Raw genomic sequence first — 17,713 nt, 5'->3', positions numbered from 1 at the left:
AATAGCCTAAAACATAAAAAATGATTGTAAACAGAAAAAACAAACATCCTATTTCTTTACTTGACTTATTTTTGCACAATAGAGTTGTTGATAATAGGGAGTAATCTTTTTAAATAATAGGGCCTGTCATAAACATAAATATATAGTAAAGTTATAGTATAAAATGATTTTATTTTTATTTGTCAACCTATCTTATTTACTAAAGTAGAAAGGTTATTTTTGTTTGTCTTTTTGTTGGTCTTTTTGTTTGTCTTTTTGTTTGATAATTACCAATCATGATAATTATTTTAGGTGTTTCTTGGCAGTTTTTGGTTGGAGCTACTTCTGGGGATTTACAGAAACTTATTAGGTATCTAGCTATGTTTCTATCTATCTCTATATATCTAAATTCATTTATCCTTCTATCTATTTAAAGCATGACCTCTACTTTATAAGGTTCCCCCCCCCCCCTATTTCTTAACATATCATCAAAAGTAGCATATGTCCTCTAAACATTTCCCCACTAGAATATATTAAAAAGTATCTTCTTAGAGGTCATGCTGTATATGTTTCATAACTTTCTATTTTACTCTATAAGTTTTAAAAAATCCTGTAGTAATTATGACATTCTTTGGTGATACCAAACAAAGATTGAAGGGATGAAGAAGTGTAGATTATTTTTTCTACTTTTTGGCTTTCATTTTAATACAATATCAAATGCTTTTTATATCCATATATGTAGATAACTGTCCTGGGGACTGGAATAACTTGTTAATATTGGGGAGATTCCTCTCTCAAGTTTTCAATTGTCAAAATTTCTTCATGTTTTTTTTAGAAAAAATTCTAAATAAATTTCAATATAATTTGATACTTTAAATTAGAAATCTTTATTTTGCAAAATATTTGTAAAAATGTGAAGAATCAAATACTTTCCTCAAATCAGAAAAAAAATCATAATATAAAGATATTATTAAAACTCAAGATGTCTACCGTAAGTTAAAGCATCAAATATCATACAACAGTAATACTGATTAATTTTTTGTCATCAGAAAATAATTATAATCAAAGTTATTAAATCTTAATCTTAAATTCAATAGTATACAGAGTCAAAAGCCTTTCTTCTATCATACTTTCATTTAATTTCATTTTCTATGCTAATTTAATTTAACAAGAATGGAATACACCAGATTATCATGTACTCTAATAAAATGAACCTTGAAGTGGGCAAAAATTACGATTTACCCCCTCCCTCGCTTTGCCAAATCCCCTCCTCTCCTACTGGATAAATACTTTGACAATTTAATGAGAAAGGAAATAGCAACCTAAATTATGGACAAGTTTTCCTCTGTCATCCACGTATATTCTACATACATTTTATCAAGTTATACAACATTCATGTCAATTTAAAATTATAAAAGATATGGTTATTTACTCATACTGCTAATCCTTATGATAAGGTAAACTAATCTCAGAGTGTCTGTCTTTGTGTACTAAAGGATCACGCTCACCACTGAACCGATATGGTTCTCCTTTACAAGTTTGCTTCTCAAAGGTCATAGGAAGGTTTATAACTATTTTTGGGGAGGAAAGAAAAATCGCCTCTGGAAAAAGATGACCCAATCAATTTTTCTTTCTTTTCAAAACTACAATTGAAGGGTGGGATGGGGTCGGCTTGCCCCAGGCCCTCAAAAGCCCTCTAAAGGCCTCTAAAGCTTAGCTGCTAATTACAACTAAAGTAACATTCTTAACGTCTCTAGTATGCTGTAAATATTACTAAAGTTAATTATATAGAAGCTGTGCTGTGGAAATCAAATATTGCATAATGTGATACAATTATACACATAATATAATTACACAAACAATTAAAGACACACTTATACTCACACACACACACACACACACACCTACCCACACACACACACATCCTTTGACTTTAATTCAAATTTAATCTGCGTGGTTCTTGGAGTTCAAAGCAATTTCTCTCACTCCTTCTTTTTCAATCTTTCTCTCTCTCTCTCTTTCTCTCTCTCTATCTCTTTCTCTCCCTCTTTCTCTCTCTATCTCTTTCTCTCCCTCCCTCTCTCTCTCTCTCTCTCTCTCTCTCTCTCTCTCTCTCTCTCTCTCTCTCTCTCTCTCTATCTATCTATCTATCTATCTATCTATCTATCACTTTCTTCCTCCTAATATCTTATTTCTCCTTCACAATAGGAAAAGTTGTTATACAAAATAGCAAACAAACAATTTAGGTACAAATTCTCAAGTTCATTTAATTCTCTTAATGGTTTAAGATTATATGATAAAAGTTTCAGTTGTTATTAATGAAAATTTTAATCAGGAATAAGGTATAACCAACAAGCAAAATAAAACTAAAATAATATTTAGGGGCAGATGAAAAGGTCGTTACTACAAAGAATTGCCCCCCAAAAACAAGGAATCTTTATATATTTTTTTTGTATTAATTTAGTTCTTGGTTACATCTGGAATCTAATCAGCAATTTTGTAAATGAAAGTAATTTGAAAACAATAGCTACTAGCCAAAAGTTAATTTGTAGCTTGAGAAAAACTGTTCATAAAAGGAAATATTCTCTGGGGCATGGATAGCAGAACTAACAAATCTTTTCATTTCTTGAATTAACAATAATTGTAGTTGAAGCTTGTAAAAGTCTCTCCTTAAAAAATGAACCAATTAAGAACTTTTGGGTGAAGTATCCTAATTGGTGTCCTATTTCCTTCTAATATGACATCAATCAGAATAGTTTGGCAAATTGTTGAAATATTTTTCCACTTTTTTAAGTGACACTCTTCTTGCTTTTTGTAGTTGTTGTAGTTTGAACGATGCTGTGAGTATTAGTGCAAAAAATATGACGTAACAAAAAAATTAGCCAATGAGAGGCCGTTATTGACCAATGGTAAAATTTATAGTGGACTCTCATTGGCTAATTTTTTTTGTTACGTCATATTTTTTGCACCAATACGCACAGCATAAGTTTGAACCCAAAATACAAAAAATATCAAACCACTATTAATTCTAAAAATGTTATTTCTAAAATGTTAATCCTAAATTGAAAGATTTTATGTTATTGTATACATGGAAGCCCTTATTCATTCTATTTTTTCAAATATTTCAAGTACAGTTTGGAAGATAAATAAATAGGGGTGATTAAAAAGTTTATTTAAAATGCCATTTTATTTTCCTTTCACATTAATTTTCTCTTAATACTTCAAGAACAAAAGGGAAATTCCTATATTATTACAAAAATTTTAGAATATATATTATTTTAACATGATGAAAGATAACATTGAGTAAAACATTTAATAAAATAAGATATTTAAATGCCAAGACAAGGTTTACAATAACATATTTTTAATCTGTATGATCTTTATTGTAAATTTTACAAGCTACATAAGTTCTATATATTGATTTCTTGTACAAATTTTTCTTTCTGCTTTTCTGGAAACAAAAATTATAGTTGGAAAAAGTCAGCATATATGATAAGAAGGATTAATCACCATTGACAAAATAATTGTGTTAAATAAGATAAATCCTAAACAGAGGCCACAGGGGCGTCCAAGCTTTTTTTTTTGGGGGGTAAAATTTTTTTAAGGGGGTAGGGGTAAATTTTAAATGGGGGGGGGGGGGGGTAAAATGAAAAAAACTTCATTTGGGGGGGGTAATCGCCCCATTACCCCCCTCCCTTGGACGTCTATGAGAGGCCATAGCCTTTATGAAGTTGAATATGTAAAATTATAGAAAAATGAATGAACAGAGTTATACAGCTTTTGTTAGTGTTTAATAATAAAAATGAATTTCCTGCGTCTTCTACTATATGCCATAAGTCTGACATGACATAATATAAACATTAGGGTGGGTCAATTTTAGAATTTCACATAAGTAGACATTGGCAAGGGTTACTGGGCCAATATAAAACCCAGTGAAACTTGAAAGAGGTTTTTTAATCCAAAAACAACGGGCGCGCGGGGGGTATAAAATGTTCCTGCCCCCTTATAAAACAAAAAATTAAAATTCCTTCAAACACAGGCATGTTGCATATCAAAATAACCGCATTGAAATTCTGATAACAGATCTGAAAACCGTTTTGAAAAATATTGATTCAGTCGGTAATGATTTTCAAATAACCTACCAAAATGAACAATTTTGACTAAATCAGCTGTTTTTAGGTACTTAATAAGATTTTATTCGAACTAGGAGCAATATTTTTCAAAACGGTTTTCAGATTCGTAATCAGCATTTTAATGTGGTCATTTTGATATGCAACATGCCTGTGTTTGAAGAAATCTAAGTTTTTTGTTTTATAGGGGGGGTTGCACTTTTTATACCCCCCGCGCGCCGGCAGCCATAAGAGCCAAGTCACTTTTGAAACTTGAATGGGGCTTATCATACATATATATGACTTCCACAACTTATGATAACAGCAAAATCTAAATAAAGGGGGAAATGGGCCCACCCTAATAAACATGGAGTTTTTTTTATTTTATTGCTTGGATTTTACTTCTATTTTTGTTTGCTGTGTTAAACTTGCAATAAAATGCCCATGCTCAGAAGTTGAAGTGTGAACAAATTGAATTTATTCTTGTCAAAGACAACAGAGAAAACCCACAAAAAAAATAGAAGTTCAAAGTTTCCAGCACAAATTATTTTTGTTGGTGATGTCATACATTCATTCTTCTGTACTCAAATCTAATATAATATGTAATGTTTAGTGGATTAACATATATGTATTATAGTAAAACACTGGAGGGGAAGGGGTTAAATAACTGTATCTCCCCATCGCAGTGTCCTCTTGCCGTTTGGTCATTGAAAATCAACCAATGTTGTCAGTTATATTTACATAGCCAAGTAGCAGAAAACAGTTTGCTAGCAGACAAAAAAGGTCGTTAATAAAGGGAGGGAGGTAGTTATCTGTATATACATCTATACTATAGATATGTTATATATGCTAGTAGTCAGGTAGGTTTGAGGTTTAATTCTTACCTACACAGCAACATTCTAATCATACTAAAAACATTAAAAATGTAATCTCTGCTGCTGTAAATATTATTGAAGTTTCTGTTGGGAGTTTTGTGTTAATCACCCTAAAAATAGCAATGAACCTATTTGAAGCTGAGAGAGAACTATATTGGTTAAGCAGTTTAGAAGATTTTTTGCCACATCCTGTTACTTTTATAGAATAATACAATTGTAACTTATTAATAGCAATAGTATAAAATATGAAATTGTATTATTTTTCTGTTATTTTGATACAGCTAAAATAAATGTGTGTATATGTGTGAAATAAAAAGAAATGTAGACACACATCTGTAATTGTGTGAAAGGGCAAATGAACTACACTCCATACACATTCCACACAATTTTATATCAATTCTACATTTATATTTTAAGCTTAAAATTATTCTATTCAATACAAATACTTTATTTTAACTTGGTGCATTGTTCAAAGCATAATAAACCTCAAAACCACAAATAACAAGATTTTCTTGTATGATGGAAATGAGAATTGTTTTTATTCTGTGTTTATTAACACCAAAACCCTTGGCCAAATTTTTAAAATTGCCCTCCATAAAAAGAAAAACTAAATAGGCCCAATAATCAATGAAATACCCAATTTATACCATATAAAATGAAAAAAAAATGTCCTCATTTATCTATTTATCTTCTTTAGCTTAAATGAAGTTAATGAAAAACGTTTGTTTCTTAATTTTACTTCAGTTATAAAATTTATGTTTTAAGTTTGTGGTCATCTCTTGCTGTTCTTATGATGTTTTGTTCATGGTGTGAGGAGAACATTCCAAATGTGTTTATACAGTTCTATATATAAATAATTGTAAAATTTTCATTCTAATAATCTTCAAGGTCTTTTTGATTTTGAGGAGGTGTAGTTGCACAGGAACAGATCTATAGTACTACCTCCCTTTTTTTTCAAAGACCTATTTTGTCTGCTTCTAAATTATTTTCTGGTTCTTGGCTGTGTTATTATAAGTGACACCATTGGTTTATTTTCAATGACCCAATAGAATGGATGCACACGGTGGTGGTGATGTGGAGATACAGTTATGTAACCCTTTCTCCCTCTAGTGTTATACTCTAATGTTGTAGGGGAGAGTAATAATAACTACTATAACTCTTATTTCAATATAAAAAGTCAGTATAGGGGGCTCTACAGGATTAACCCAGCATGTCTTCAACCATTACCTACTTACTGCTCTTTATTCCAGATGGAACATAAGGCAGCATTTATTATTTTAGAAGTGGGAACATTACCTCAATCACGCCTGGGTTCTTTCTTCTACAAACCTTGTTCAAGTAGGCAAGGTCACCAGCATAACTTAACCCTACCTTAAATAAATTTTTAAAAAGTTAGTCTGGAGTCCAGATGAAGCATAAGGGATACCACTTATAACTGATATTCTAGCCAAAAAATTATTCAAGTTATCTAAGTTTTGAATTATCTATACAACCAACAGATCTATAGAGGAGAAATCCTGTGTATTATTGCCTTTTTTTTGCACAGAATAATATTTGCTCATTATTGGCACACGCACAACACTGTGGGCTACAATTGAATCAAGACAAAAGTAAGTGCCGAGCCCTGGGACCTATGTAGGGTGAAAATAGACATAAATCCTTGATGATTCCAGGTAGAGACAAAATATTTTAGCGGGGTCTTTTGGTTTTTTTTCAATTTTAAGTTCTGAAAAAAAATTTAAAAAAATATGAAAATCTTTGATAAAAAAACAAACAAAAAATAATTTTTAATATTTTTTTTATTTAAAGATACAAACAACTTATATAAATACTATAAGCTTTAAAAAAATCACAATTTTCAAATTTAGACTTTCAATATAAAGATTTGTAGAAAAAACCTAACAACAAATTCTAACATATTTCTGATCAACATAGCAATAAAACGTCTTTTGCAAAATCTTTATCATCAAAAATAAATAGCACTTACTAAAGACTTTTTTTCATTTAAACTTATACTTTTCAAATTAATTAACTTTAAAGATTGATTTTTTTTAAAAGAAAGGTTGCGTGATTTTTTTATTCATAATTAATTGCCTAATTTTGAGATTCAGATAAAAAACTTTACTACTTTATATTAATGGATAATCTACTAGCAGCGGCTACGCCTCTAGAGGTATATGAGGCCCTTAGGTTGGGGGGGAAGTCGAACCCCCCTTACGATTACAGTTTTTTTTAATGAAAAAGTCAAAAACATTTATTTTGGAGAGTTAATTCTCTTGGGATAGTGGTGGTACCCCTTCCCCAAAATAGTTATAAACCTTACCAGGACATATGAAAAGCTACCATGTAAAGGAGAACCATAGTTCACAAAGACTCACATAGAACCTGTTACTTTATTATAGATACATATACACAGAAACTCTACAAACAGAGTATATCTGTTTGTTCATCCGTCTGTATAAAAACATTACAGAATATATTTATTTTGCTATAGCGGCTACGCCCTTAGAGGCCTTTAGGGGCACTTCAGAGGGAAAGAAGTGGTCCTTTTTTAAGGGGCGATTTCTCTTCTATTTCTGAAAAAAAGTTATAAAAATTCCAATGACCAATGTGAAGCTACATAGTAAAGTAAAAAAAGAACCATATCAGTTCTTAAGCATCAGAAAAATGGACAAACAGACATCAATCTATTTTGTATCATAAATAGTGCTTTAAAGCAGGGAGAGAAATATCATCTGGAAAAAAAAAAATTCCTATCGTTTAAAAGTTATATCCCTGTATAAAAAAGATAGGATGTCCGTGTGTTTTTTCTATCTGTGCCAAAAGTTCTTGCTAACCGCTGGACCAATTTGGTTCTTCTTTATTAATCTATCTTTTAAACTGATAATAGGATCAACATATTAAGGAGTAGTTTAGTGTCTATTAATCCTTATATAAAAGTAACAGTTTCTGTGTCTGTCTGTTTGTGTGTGTGTGTGTGAGGGTGTCTGTCGGTACCGATGATTCTTTGTAACCGCTTAACTGATATCGTTCTTCTTGGTTCCAGCTTTTTATGGTCCTGAGAAGTTTTGAGTTTAGAAAAAAATGAGTTCCTACCCAACATTTAAAAAAAAACTTTTTCTTTTACATACTATAACTGAAAGTAGGGGAGGGGTCAACTTCCCCCCACTTATCAAGGGCCCTTAGATGCCTCTAGGGGCAAAACCGCTAGTGATAAAATAATTTTTATCTTGAATTATGATTAACTTGTTCTTTTTCCATTTAATAAAATATAATTGTAATTATCAACCTCAAAGAATATCCAGAATTAGGTAATTGGATTTAACAAGGGAAAAAGACAACATCCATAATTAGTGAAGCATACAAATGAAGAAAATAGCAAGTGTAACATACAGATACAAAAATATATTAATCAGAGCGAGATGGGACAATGGGCTGTTTATTAGACTAGTCCCCATAGTTTAATATAGGAATTTGTTATTCGTTGGCTTAACTACTTAGGGGACCTGTTGCGATTTTTGTTTGGTTGGATTATTAAATTAAGTGCCCAACATTTCAACCATTAACTGAAACATACAGAAGGGTTATCCATGTATCATATTTGGGAATGTAAATCAATTTAGCGGTCATTGTCTTATCCCTTTAGATCCCTGAATAGTAATTAACAATGATCAATGGTTCTTTTTTTTCTATGTAGCTTCTCAATGGTTCTTGGAAGGTTTATAACTTATTTTGGGAGGGTACCTCCACCATCCTAGGAGAAATCAACCACTAAAAAAGGACCCCATTTCACACACAAAAAATAACTTTTTCTTTTTAAGTCTAAAATAAAAATCTAGTTGTAGAATTCAACCACTTCTTCCCCTCTCAAGTGCCCCTAAAGGCCTCTACGGGCGTAGCCGCTAGTACCAAATAAATATATTCTGTAATGTTTTTATACAGACGGTTCTATGTGAGTCTTTGTGCACCGAGGGATCTCACTAACCACTGAACCAATATGGTTCTCCTTTACATGGTAGCTTCTTATTTGTCCTGGTAAGGTTTATTACTATTTTGGGGAAGGGTACCATCACTATCCCAAGAGAATCAACTCTCCAAAATAAATGTTTTTAACTTTTTCATTAAAAAAACTGTAATTGTAAAGGGGGGTTCGTCTTCCCCCCCAACCTAAGGCTCCCTATATGCCTCTAGAGGCGTAGCCGCTGCTAGTAGAGTATCCAATGATATAAAGCAGTAAGGTTTTTTTATCTGAATCTCAAAATTAGGCAATTAATTATGAATAAAAAAATCACGCAACCTTTCTTTTTAAAAAAATCAATCTTTAAAGTTAATTAATGTGAAAAGTATAAGTTTAAATGAAAAAAAGTCTTTAGTAAGTGCTATTTATTTTTGATGATAAAGATTTTGCAAAAGACGTTTTATTGCTATGTTGATCAGGAATATGTTAGAATTTGTTGTTAGGTTTTTTCTACAAATCTTTATATTGAAAGTCTAAATTTGAAAATTGTGATTTTTTTAAAGCTTATAGTATTTATATAAGTTGTTTGTATCTTTAAATAAAAAAAAATATTAAAAATTATTTTTTGTTTGTTTTTTATTCAAGATTTTCATATTTTTTTCAATTTTTTTTCAGAACTTTAAATTGAAAAAAAACCAAAAGACCCCGCTAAAATATTTTGTCTCCACCTGGAATCATCAAGGATTTAAGTATATTTTCACCCTACATAGATCCCAGGGCTCGGCACTTACTTTTGTCTTGATTCAATTGTAGCCCACAGTGACAAGATTCAAATAAAAATATTTGTATTTAAATTTTATTATTTCAGCTATTTTTTTAAATTTTACTTATTGTCTCTGAGTCTAATGGTCTGTAATAAATATTTAAATTTAATTGTGCAAAACAGGGCTAGAATCATGGACATAAATAGAAAATTTGTGACAATTTTTATATTAGAGTCAACTGTTTTACGAAAAGATAATTATTCATCTAATTCACCTGTTTTAATTTTAAATTTACTAATAGGGAAACATTAAACATGTAATAGAACTGCTTTCCTTTCTTTTTAGTAGCGAAGCTACTCTATAATTTGAAATGTCCGTCCGTCCGTCTGTCCGTCCGTCTGTCCGTCCGTCCGTGTGAGACAGAATAGGGGAAACGTGATTTTCTCGGCTCCTATAAAAGATAGACAGCTAAAATTTTTTGACAACATTCCCATTATTAAGCAGCACAATTAACTATAAAACATCAAGGGCGGTCAGACCCCTTTTTAGCAGGTTTTAGGCTATTTTTGTATGCTTCACATTTTTCTCCATATCTTCAGTGTTTATGGTCCGATTTTCAAAATTTTTTCAGTTATTGATATCAAAATTAAATTTCCTGTCGTTTACAGAAAACAACCATGACGGCCACACTGCCATTTTGCAGGTTTTAGGCTATTTTTGTATTTTTCACTTTTCCACCATATCTTCAGTGTTTATAGTCCAATTTTTAAAATTTTTTCAGTTATAGATATAAGAATTAAATTTCCCGTCGTTTAAAGAAAACATCCATGACGGCCAGACTGCCTTTTTGCAGGTTTTAGGCTATTTTTGTATTTTTCACATTATTCTCCATATCTTCAGTGTTTATGGTCCGATTTTCAAAATTTTTTCAGTTATAGATATCAAAATTAAATTTCCCGTCGTTTAAAGAAAACAACCATGGCGGTCAGACTGCCTTTTATCAGGTTTTTGGCTATTTTTATATGTTTTACATATTTCCCCATACATTTGGTGTTTTTGGTTCAATTTTCAAACTTTTTTGGGATAAATCCACTTTAAATCTACTTTTACGTATTTCCATCCACGATTTTTTGTGCTTCGCTATTTATGGATGTTGTCATCCTTGTTTAACCTATAATTGATGTTGAATATATGTGGATATTATGGCAAAGGAAAAATTGTCGTCATTTTAGGTTGCTATCAAGGACGTTATGTTCAATTAGTCATTAGTCATTAGTCATTATTAGTCATTGGTTAGTTCATTTATATAGTAGGAGGGGAGGGGCTGGGGTAAAGGGGGTGGATGCGGGAGGGATGATCATTGTTTTAGCCATCTACAGGTTTTACATTATTATTTAGAATACATGTTCCAAGTAATAATAGATCCATTCAACTTTTATACTAATGCCTAAAAAATTTGTTTGCTTATTATTACTTAGTTTTTTTGTGTGGTAAAATATGTACATTGAGGTTAAATAATGAACATAGCATAAAATGGTGGTCAGCCTTGATTAAAGGGAGGGTTAGGTTATGGGAGATTAAAGAAAGGCAGAGAGAGGGAATGGGGGTGTTGTTAAGATAATCTGGCGTAACTCCCAAAGGGGGTGTAAATTCAGATAATTTTCATCTTCGTTGTTGTTATACCCCCCCCCCCCCTCCCCATCTACTTACCCACTCACACTCAGTGATACAGGGATAGAACAATAGATATTTTAAAACTTTTTTAAAGATTCAAATTATGAGTTTTATAGCTAGTTGAAAAAAGAGTGTGCTGAATTATAAAGTTATGTAGTCCTTTAACATCCTGCAAACAAAATACATATAAACACAACAGCATGAAGTGTGACGGATATTTGATAAGTTTATATATTCAAAATTACTCATAAAATGGTCCTAGACCAGTTTTACTTTTAAGACTACAAAGAGTAATGAAATAAATATTAATATACAAATTTTGAGTACTATTTTTTATTGTAAATGCTAAACTCAATTTCTTTTTATTTTTCACATACTAAAAGATAAAACATTCAATATACAAACAGTTAACATACCATTTTGGAAAGCAATCACACAACTTTAAACTCAGTGTTTCATACACATTACATATTGTAAAAAATCTTATATAATTATGACCAATCATATTATCTATAATACAAAGTAGAACAATGTCTGTCTGTTTATTTGTCTGTTTGTTTGTCTTCTATTTGTATGCAATTGACCTTGCTAACTGATGAACCGAACGGGTTCTACTTTACAGGGTAGCTTCTCATAGGTCCAAGGAAGGTTTATAACTATTTTCTTGGGATGTGGGACACCCCCAACCCCACTAAAAAATGAAAAATACCCCCCCTAAAATTTTTTTTTTCTTTTTCTTTTTAAAACTAGAATTAAAATAGTGGGGTGGACAACTCAAGAAAACTAAACATCATATAAATATAAAGCTTAAAGATATGAATTATTAATACACAAATATTTAAAGTATCATTTGGGAAAGCAGTAGCACAACCTTACACAAATTGATAATAGGTATAAGATAATAATTTGAGTATCAATTAGGAAAGTGATACTTCAACCTAAGTAAACATAATATCTCGTGAATATGAAGATTACAGATATAAAACATTTGATACAAAATTAATTTGAGTATCATTTGGAAAAGTGCTAGCACAGCAGCCCTAGCCCTTTTGTTTTTTTGCACACATAACGTCTTGTAAATACGAATCTTACAGATATAAAACATTCAATACACAAATAATTTAAATATCATTTAGGAAAGTGCTAACACTGCAGCCCTAGCCCTTTTTTGTACACATTTTATTAATATAAAGCTTACATAATTAAAATGATTTATTGATATGAAATGTTCAAGCGCTATCAAAATCTTAGTCTTTTAGTTTTTTAGCCAACAAAACATCTTGTAAATATGAAGCTAAACAAATATGAAACACACAATACACAAAAAATTTGAATATCATTTAGGAAAGTGCCAGCACAACCCTAGCCCTTTTGTTTTTTCGCACACATAACATCTCGTAAATATAAAGTTTATGTAATCACGACCAAGCCAGTAAAACCATAGATAAATTCAAGCAGTTGGGCAGGGGTGTATCTGCTTATACATAAAAAATGCATATTTTGTAATTACCACCCCTCAACTAAAAATAATTTTGAGGTTATGAACTAAATTGTTTTGTTTTTACATTTTAGAGAAAAAGTGTTTATATAATTCAACCTTTCCTCTAAATCCTCAGATCCAGTTTATAAAGTTTTTTTGGGGGAAGAATTATTTACAGTACATTCTCTCTCTCTCTCTCTTTCCTTTCTTTCTTTCTTTTTCTCTCTCTCTCTTTAAAATAACTACATCATTTTTACGCTATCTCTATTTTTCCATGGATATAACATAGCTGACTATGGGAGCGGAGGTTGGTGAAATCAGGGTCTGTTTTTGTACAATAAATTTTTATACGGGTTCCATCATTTCACAAATAAGTGTATTAATGAATTTTAAAAAGTCTATTAATAAAAAAAATATTTATTTTAAAACCAAATATCGATGTTAAAACTTTAGAAGCAAAATTATAGTGCTTATTTGCCCCTGTACATTTTATACCTGTGTACATTCTTGGGTTACTGGATGTCTGTCATCCAGCTGACGGGTTGATAAACTCATAAACTAAACGGATTCATCGGAGACCAGGACATGTCACAAGAAGAAAATTTAATAAAAAATATCTATAATACAAAGTATATATTTAAAATTCAAAAAAAACATTTAAAGTGACGCTAGTCCTTACATAAAGTAACAGGATGTCTATGTGTATTTCTGCTTGTATAGAAGGATTTCTCTAACCGCTTAACTCATATGGTTCTCCTTTACAATGTAGTTTTACATAGGTTATGGGAAGGTTGATAACTATTTTTGGGTGGGGTACAACAACCCCCTCAAAAGAAATCATCCCTAGAAAAAAGACACAGAAAAAAAATTATTTTCTTTTCCATTTTTAAAATCTAAAGTGGTATTTGGCATGACCTAAAAATCTGCCAAATAGCTTAAAACTTCTTGGAAAATTTTTATAACTACGTTCTCTAATCCGTGGTCTTTATATATATATTATTTATTGTATAAACGTTTCCACCAATAATTATAATAACAGTATGAGTATCTTCTTTAGGGGTGTTCATTGTCCTAACTAATCTAAATAATATTTACATAAGTAAGTTATATAGTAGTGACTTTTTGTTTGTTTTTTCTTTATCCCAAAAAAGTTTAAATAATTGATTGTTTAATTAGTGGTAATTTACTTTAATTGGTAAACTAATTTACTTCAAGAATATCACGGAAAAGCCAATTTAAGAAGAAAAAAAATATTTTTGTCTACATTTATATTAATACAAACTAGAAAATTGTCTGTTTGATACTTAAGATCTTGGTAACATTTGAACTGATTAGCTCTACTTTTCATGGAATATAGCTACCGGTCCTGGAATAGTTTAAATGTTTTATTTAAGTTGGGGGGGGGGGGGATGGGTGGGGTTGGCAGCCCTCCAAAAATAGTTCGGTTACCTCCTCCTCCTTTTTTTAAAATAAAAATATATAGAAAAGGGGTAATGTATAATGAAATCAAAATTTTAAAACAGAAAAGTGGGTAAAAATGGGGAAGGAAGGAAACAATGGGCTGTTTATACCAGTAGTCCCCAAAGTTTTTAATATTATTTTCTTATTCGTTGGCTTAACACCCTAGGGGACTTTAAATAAATTTTAATATAAATCAATTTATCGTTCATTATCCTTTTTGATCCCGAGGAAAAATTGTATTTTTATCCTCTCTGGTGCAAATTCCCTTACCTCTCTGAATAAAGTGTACCGTATGTAACCTCAAATTAGATGAGAGTAAATCCAGTGTTCTATTCTGTACATTAATAGATTTTTGACTTTAATAATTATTTGTCGCATCGTATTATAGACATCCTTCAACGGATAGTATAATTATAACATTAATTCCAGTTTTGTTTGCTCCGAAGGAGTCGAAGACCTAGGCAAACAAAACTGATATTGATTTTATGATTTTTTTTATATTTCGTGGAAAATTGTCTAAAATACGATGCGATATAGGACTTTTTCAGTATGACTCAGAGCCGGTTCTTATCCAGCAGATGTTAATCGGTTAGGAGGCCATACTGGAAAATAATAAAATGTAAAAAGACACTTAGATTCTTAAAGCAAGTATGAATTTAACTTTTAGAAGCTAAATTTTAGTGGTTATATGTTATTTTACTTATTAAACTTGCGTATATTTTTTATCTACTCGGTGTCTTTCATCTCAAATTAATTTAATATATTTTCTAAAGTTATTTAGCTTGTTTTCTTAATGTCAAGTAATTACATATATAGGGCAATAAATACAAATTACTTACATATAATGAATATGCAAATGGACAAAGTGAGAATCTTCACATATAGTTGAAGACGTCTATCGTTAATATCAGTATAATAACAGTAAGAGGGGGAGAAAAATAGTCCAAAAACAACACTTATAGGGCTTCTATTAAATATACAATATTCGAAAACAATCCCACGACCTTTGTGAAGCTTCCTAGAAAGGAGTACTTGATCAGTTAGGTAGTCCTAAATCTTAAGCTTCAGACAAAGCAATATTTAATAGGACAAGTAAAATCTTAGTCAGTTCTGTAGTTATTAAAATCTGAGGCTTGAGACAAAATAAACCTTACTAATTTATACAAAACTAGCGGCTTCGCCCCTAGCCTCTAGGGGCTTTGCCCCAAGAGGTTTAATCAAACCAATTTTTCGTATCTTAGATATAAAAGAAAAAAAAAGAAAAAAAATTTTTGGGGGTGCAATTTTTTTTTTTTAAATCCCTGAAAAGTAGAGCCCAATCGGTTCAGCGGTTACTGAGATATTAAGCTTCAGACGGACAGACAGACATCGTTCTACTTTGTATTATAGATGATTTATATTTTTTTCAGTACCTTTGCTTTCTTATTGGGTCCCCAAGCTTTGATGACAACAATCTTGAGATCCTTTTGGATGAGAGCTCTGGAGATTGTGTCAAGAATTGGAGCTGCTCTTATGATCTTTGGATTTGAACCCACGGTATTTTAATTTATCTATCCATCAATTTATTAATCTATTTATCTATCTTGTTCCAATTATCTTTGGCAATTTTTTATCTATCTTTAGATCTATTAATCTAAATATTTATCTACTTATTAATCTATCTTTAGATCTATCCATCCATCTATCTAATATATTCATTAATTAATATATTGATCTAACTTTAGATCTATTAATCCAAATATTTAACTACCTATTGATCTATCTTTAGATCTATCAATCCAAATATTTATCTATCCATCCATCTATCTATCGATATAGTTATTAATCTATCTATCCATCTGATAAGTTATCAATCTATATGACCTACATTGTGAAGGAGAAACATATCGGTTCAGCATGTAGCAAGGTTCTTCAATACAAACAGACAGACGCACAGAAATCCAGTTACTTTTATATCAGAATATATAAAATATTCTATCTTTTATCTTTTAATCAATCTATCTCACTGTCAATCTACAAATAATCATCTATTTAGCCTTGTGGTATATTCATCTACTGATAAATTTGTTATTCTATCTATCTATTAATCAATCTATCCATATATCTTGGACGTTCAAGCTTTTTTTGAGGAAGGTAAAATAAAAGGTTTCCAAATTCTGAGGAGGTAATCTAAAAGTTTTTTTAGGGGGAGGGGGGGGGGGTTAAGGGTTTAAAGTTTGAATGGGTAAATATCCCTTTACCCCCCCCCCCTCCTTTGGACATTTATGCCATCTATCTCATTTATATCAATCTGATTAGGTTCGTGGTTTGTTGACAACAACCCTGCGAGACATTGGTGACTTCATATTCAACCCTCTTGTTGTTTTTTTGGGCGTAGGAAAGTTGTTATGCATTCATTTTATTCTTTCTTCTCTATCTATTTATAATTTTTGTTCAAATCTGTCTCTTTATCTCTCTGTTATCTGTGTTCTGTATTCTGTATGCTATCTGTCTGTCTTTCAGATTACCCATATTTCTATATGTATGTATTCTGAGTTACTATCTATTTGTCTGTTTTTAAAAGCGAAGCTTTTCTATAATTAGGGTCGGCCCATCCGTACGTCCGTGACGGTTAGCTTTTTTTTTTGTTTATTTAGGTATGTTAGAATTGTCCTATCGATTTCAAACTTTGCATGGTGATTCCCTTAGTTAGGTACGATTTAGAAAGCGCAGCAACTCTATAATCATTACCAGAATGTCCGTACGTCCATTTTAAACAAGTCGATTTTTTTACTTTTTAATAACAAATTTTTATGTGATCTAATCATGCGATTGATCTGATTTTTGGTATATTGATTCCTGGGACAACAAAGTATAATATTATAAGCAAAGCAACTCTATAATCAAGTCGTGAAAATGAAAGTATGTCCATAAAAAATGTCCTGTATCAAGCAGTTTTTCAACAAATTTACTTAAAACTTTGCTTTGACTCTTCTACATTTATATTCTGATTATTCAGTTCTGACACTATACAAGTGTTTATGTGCGTTTGTCCTACCGTTTTAGTGCTTTGCTTTTATGGATGTTGTCATCCTTGTTCTGTCTATAATTATGATAATCTTTCTATATACAATTTATCTATCTATATGTTTTTATATCTGTCTGTCTGTCCAGCTACCTGTCTATCTGTCTTTCTAGCTGTTTGTCTGTACACTGTTAAAAAAAAAAATTTTGCATCAGATAATACTATATATTCATTTCATTACTGTATAGCATCATCCCATACGTTCTAGCAAAAAAAACCTCATTACGATATAAGGAAGATTCCAATACTGTATTGAGTATTACTTAGTGTTCTATGGAGTATTATGTATTACTAAATAAAGCATGTGCATTTTATAGTATTATCTAATACTCTCTCTTGAATAAAATTC

At 30.9% G+C, this 17,713-nt stretch overlaps 1 protein-coding gene across 1 annotated transcript in view; it reads left to right on the top strand.

Moving 5' to 3' along the window:
• Positions 1-17,713, top strand: part of LOC145305662 (uncharacterized) — a 33,016-nt gene that overhangs the window by 10,593 nt on the left and 4,710 nt on the right. Inside the window, exons 6-8 of the mRNA XM_080147367.1 lie at positions 292-349; positions 15,710-15,836; positions 16,599-16,681. Of these exons, the coding sequence (XP_080003493.1) occupies positions 292-349; positions 15,710-15,836; positions 16,599-16,681 (268 nt within the window). The remainder of the gene's footprint in view (positions 1-291; positions 350-15,709; positions 15,837-16,598; positions 16,682-17,713) is intronic.

This window comes from Acartia tonsa, chromosome 14 (genome assembly GCF_053477335.1).
Source record: "Acartia tonsa isolate MP-2025a chromosome 14, ASM5347733v1, whole genome shotgun sequence".
Lineage (NCBI taxonomy): Eukaryota > Metazoa > Arthropoda > Copepoda > Calanoida > Acartiidae > Acartia > Acartia tonsa.
The sequence above is the reverse complement of the archived record's forward strand: the minus strand, read 5'-3'. Positions and strand labels throughout refer to the sequence as shown.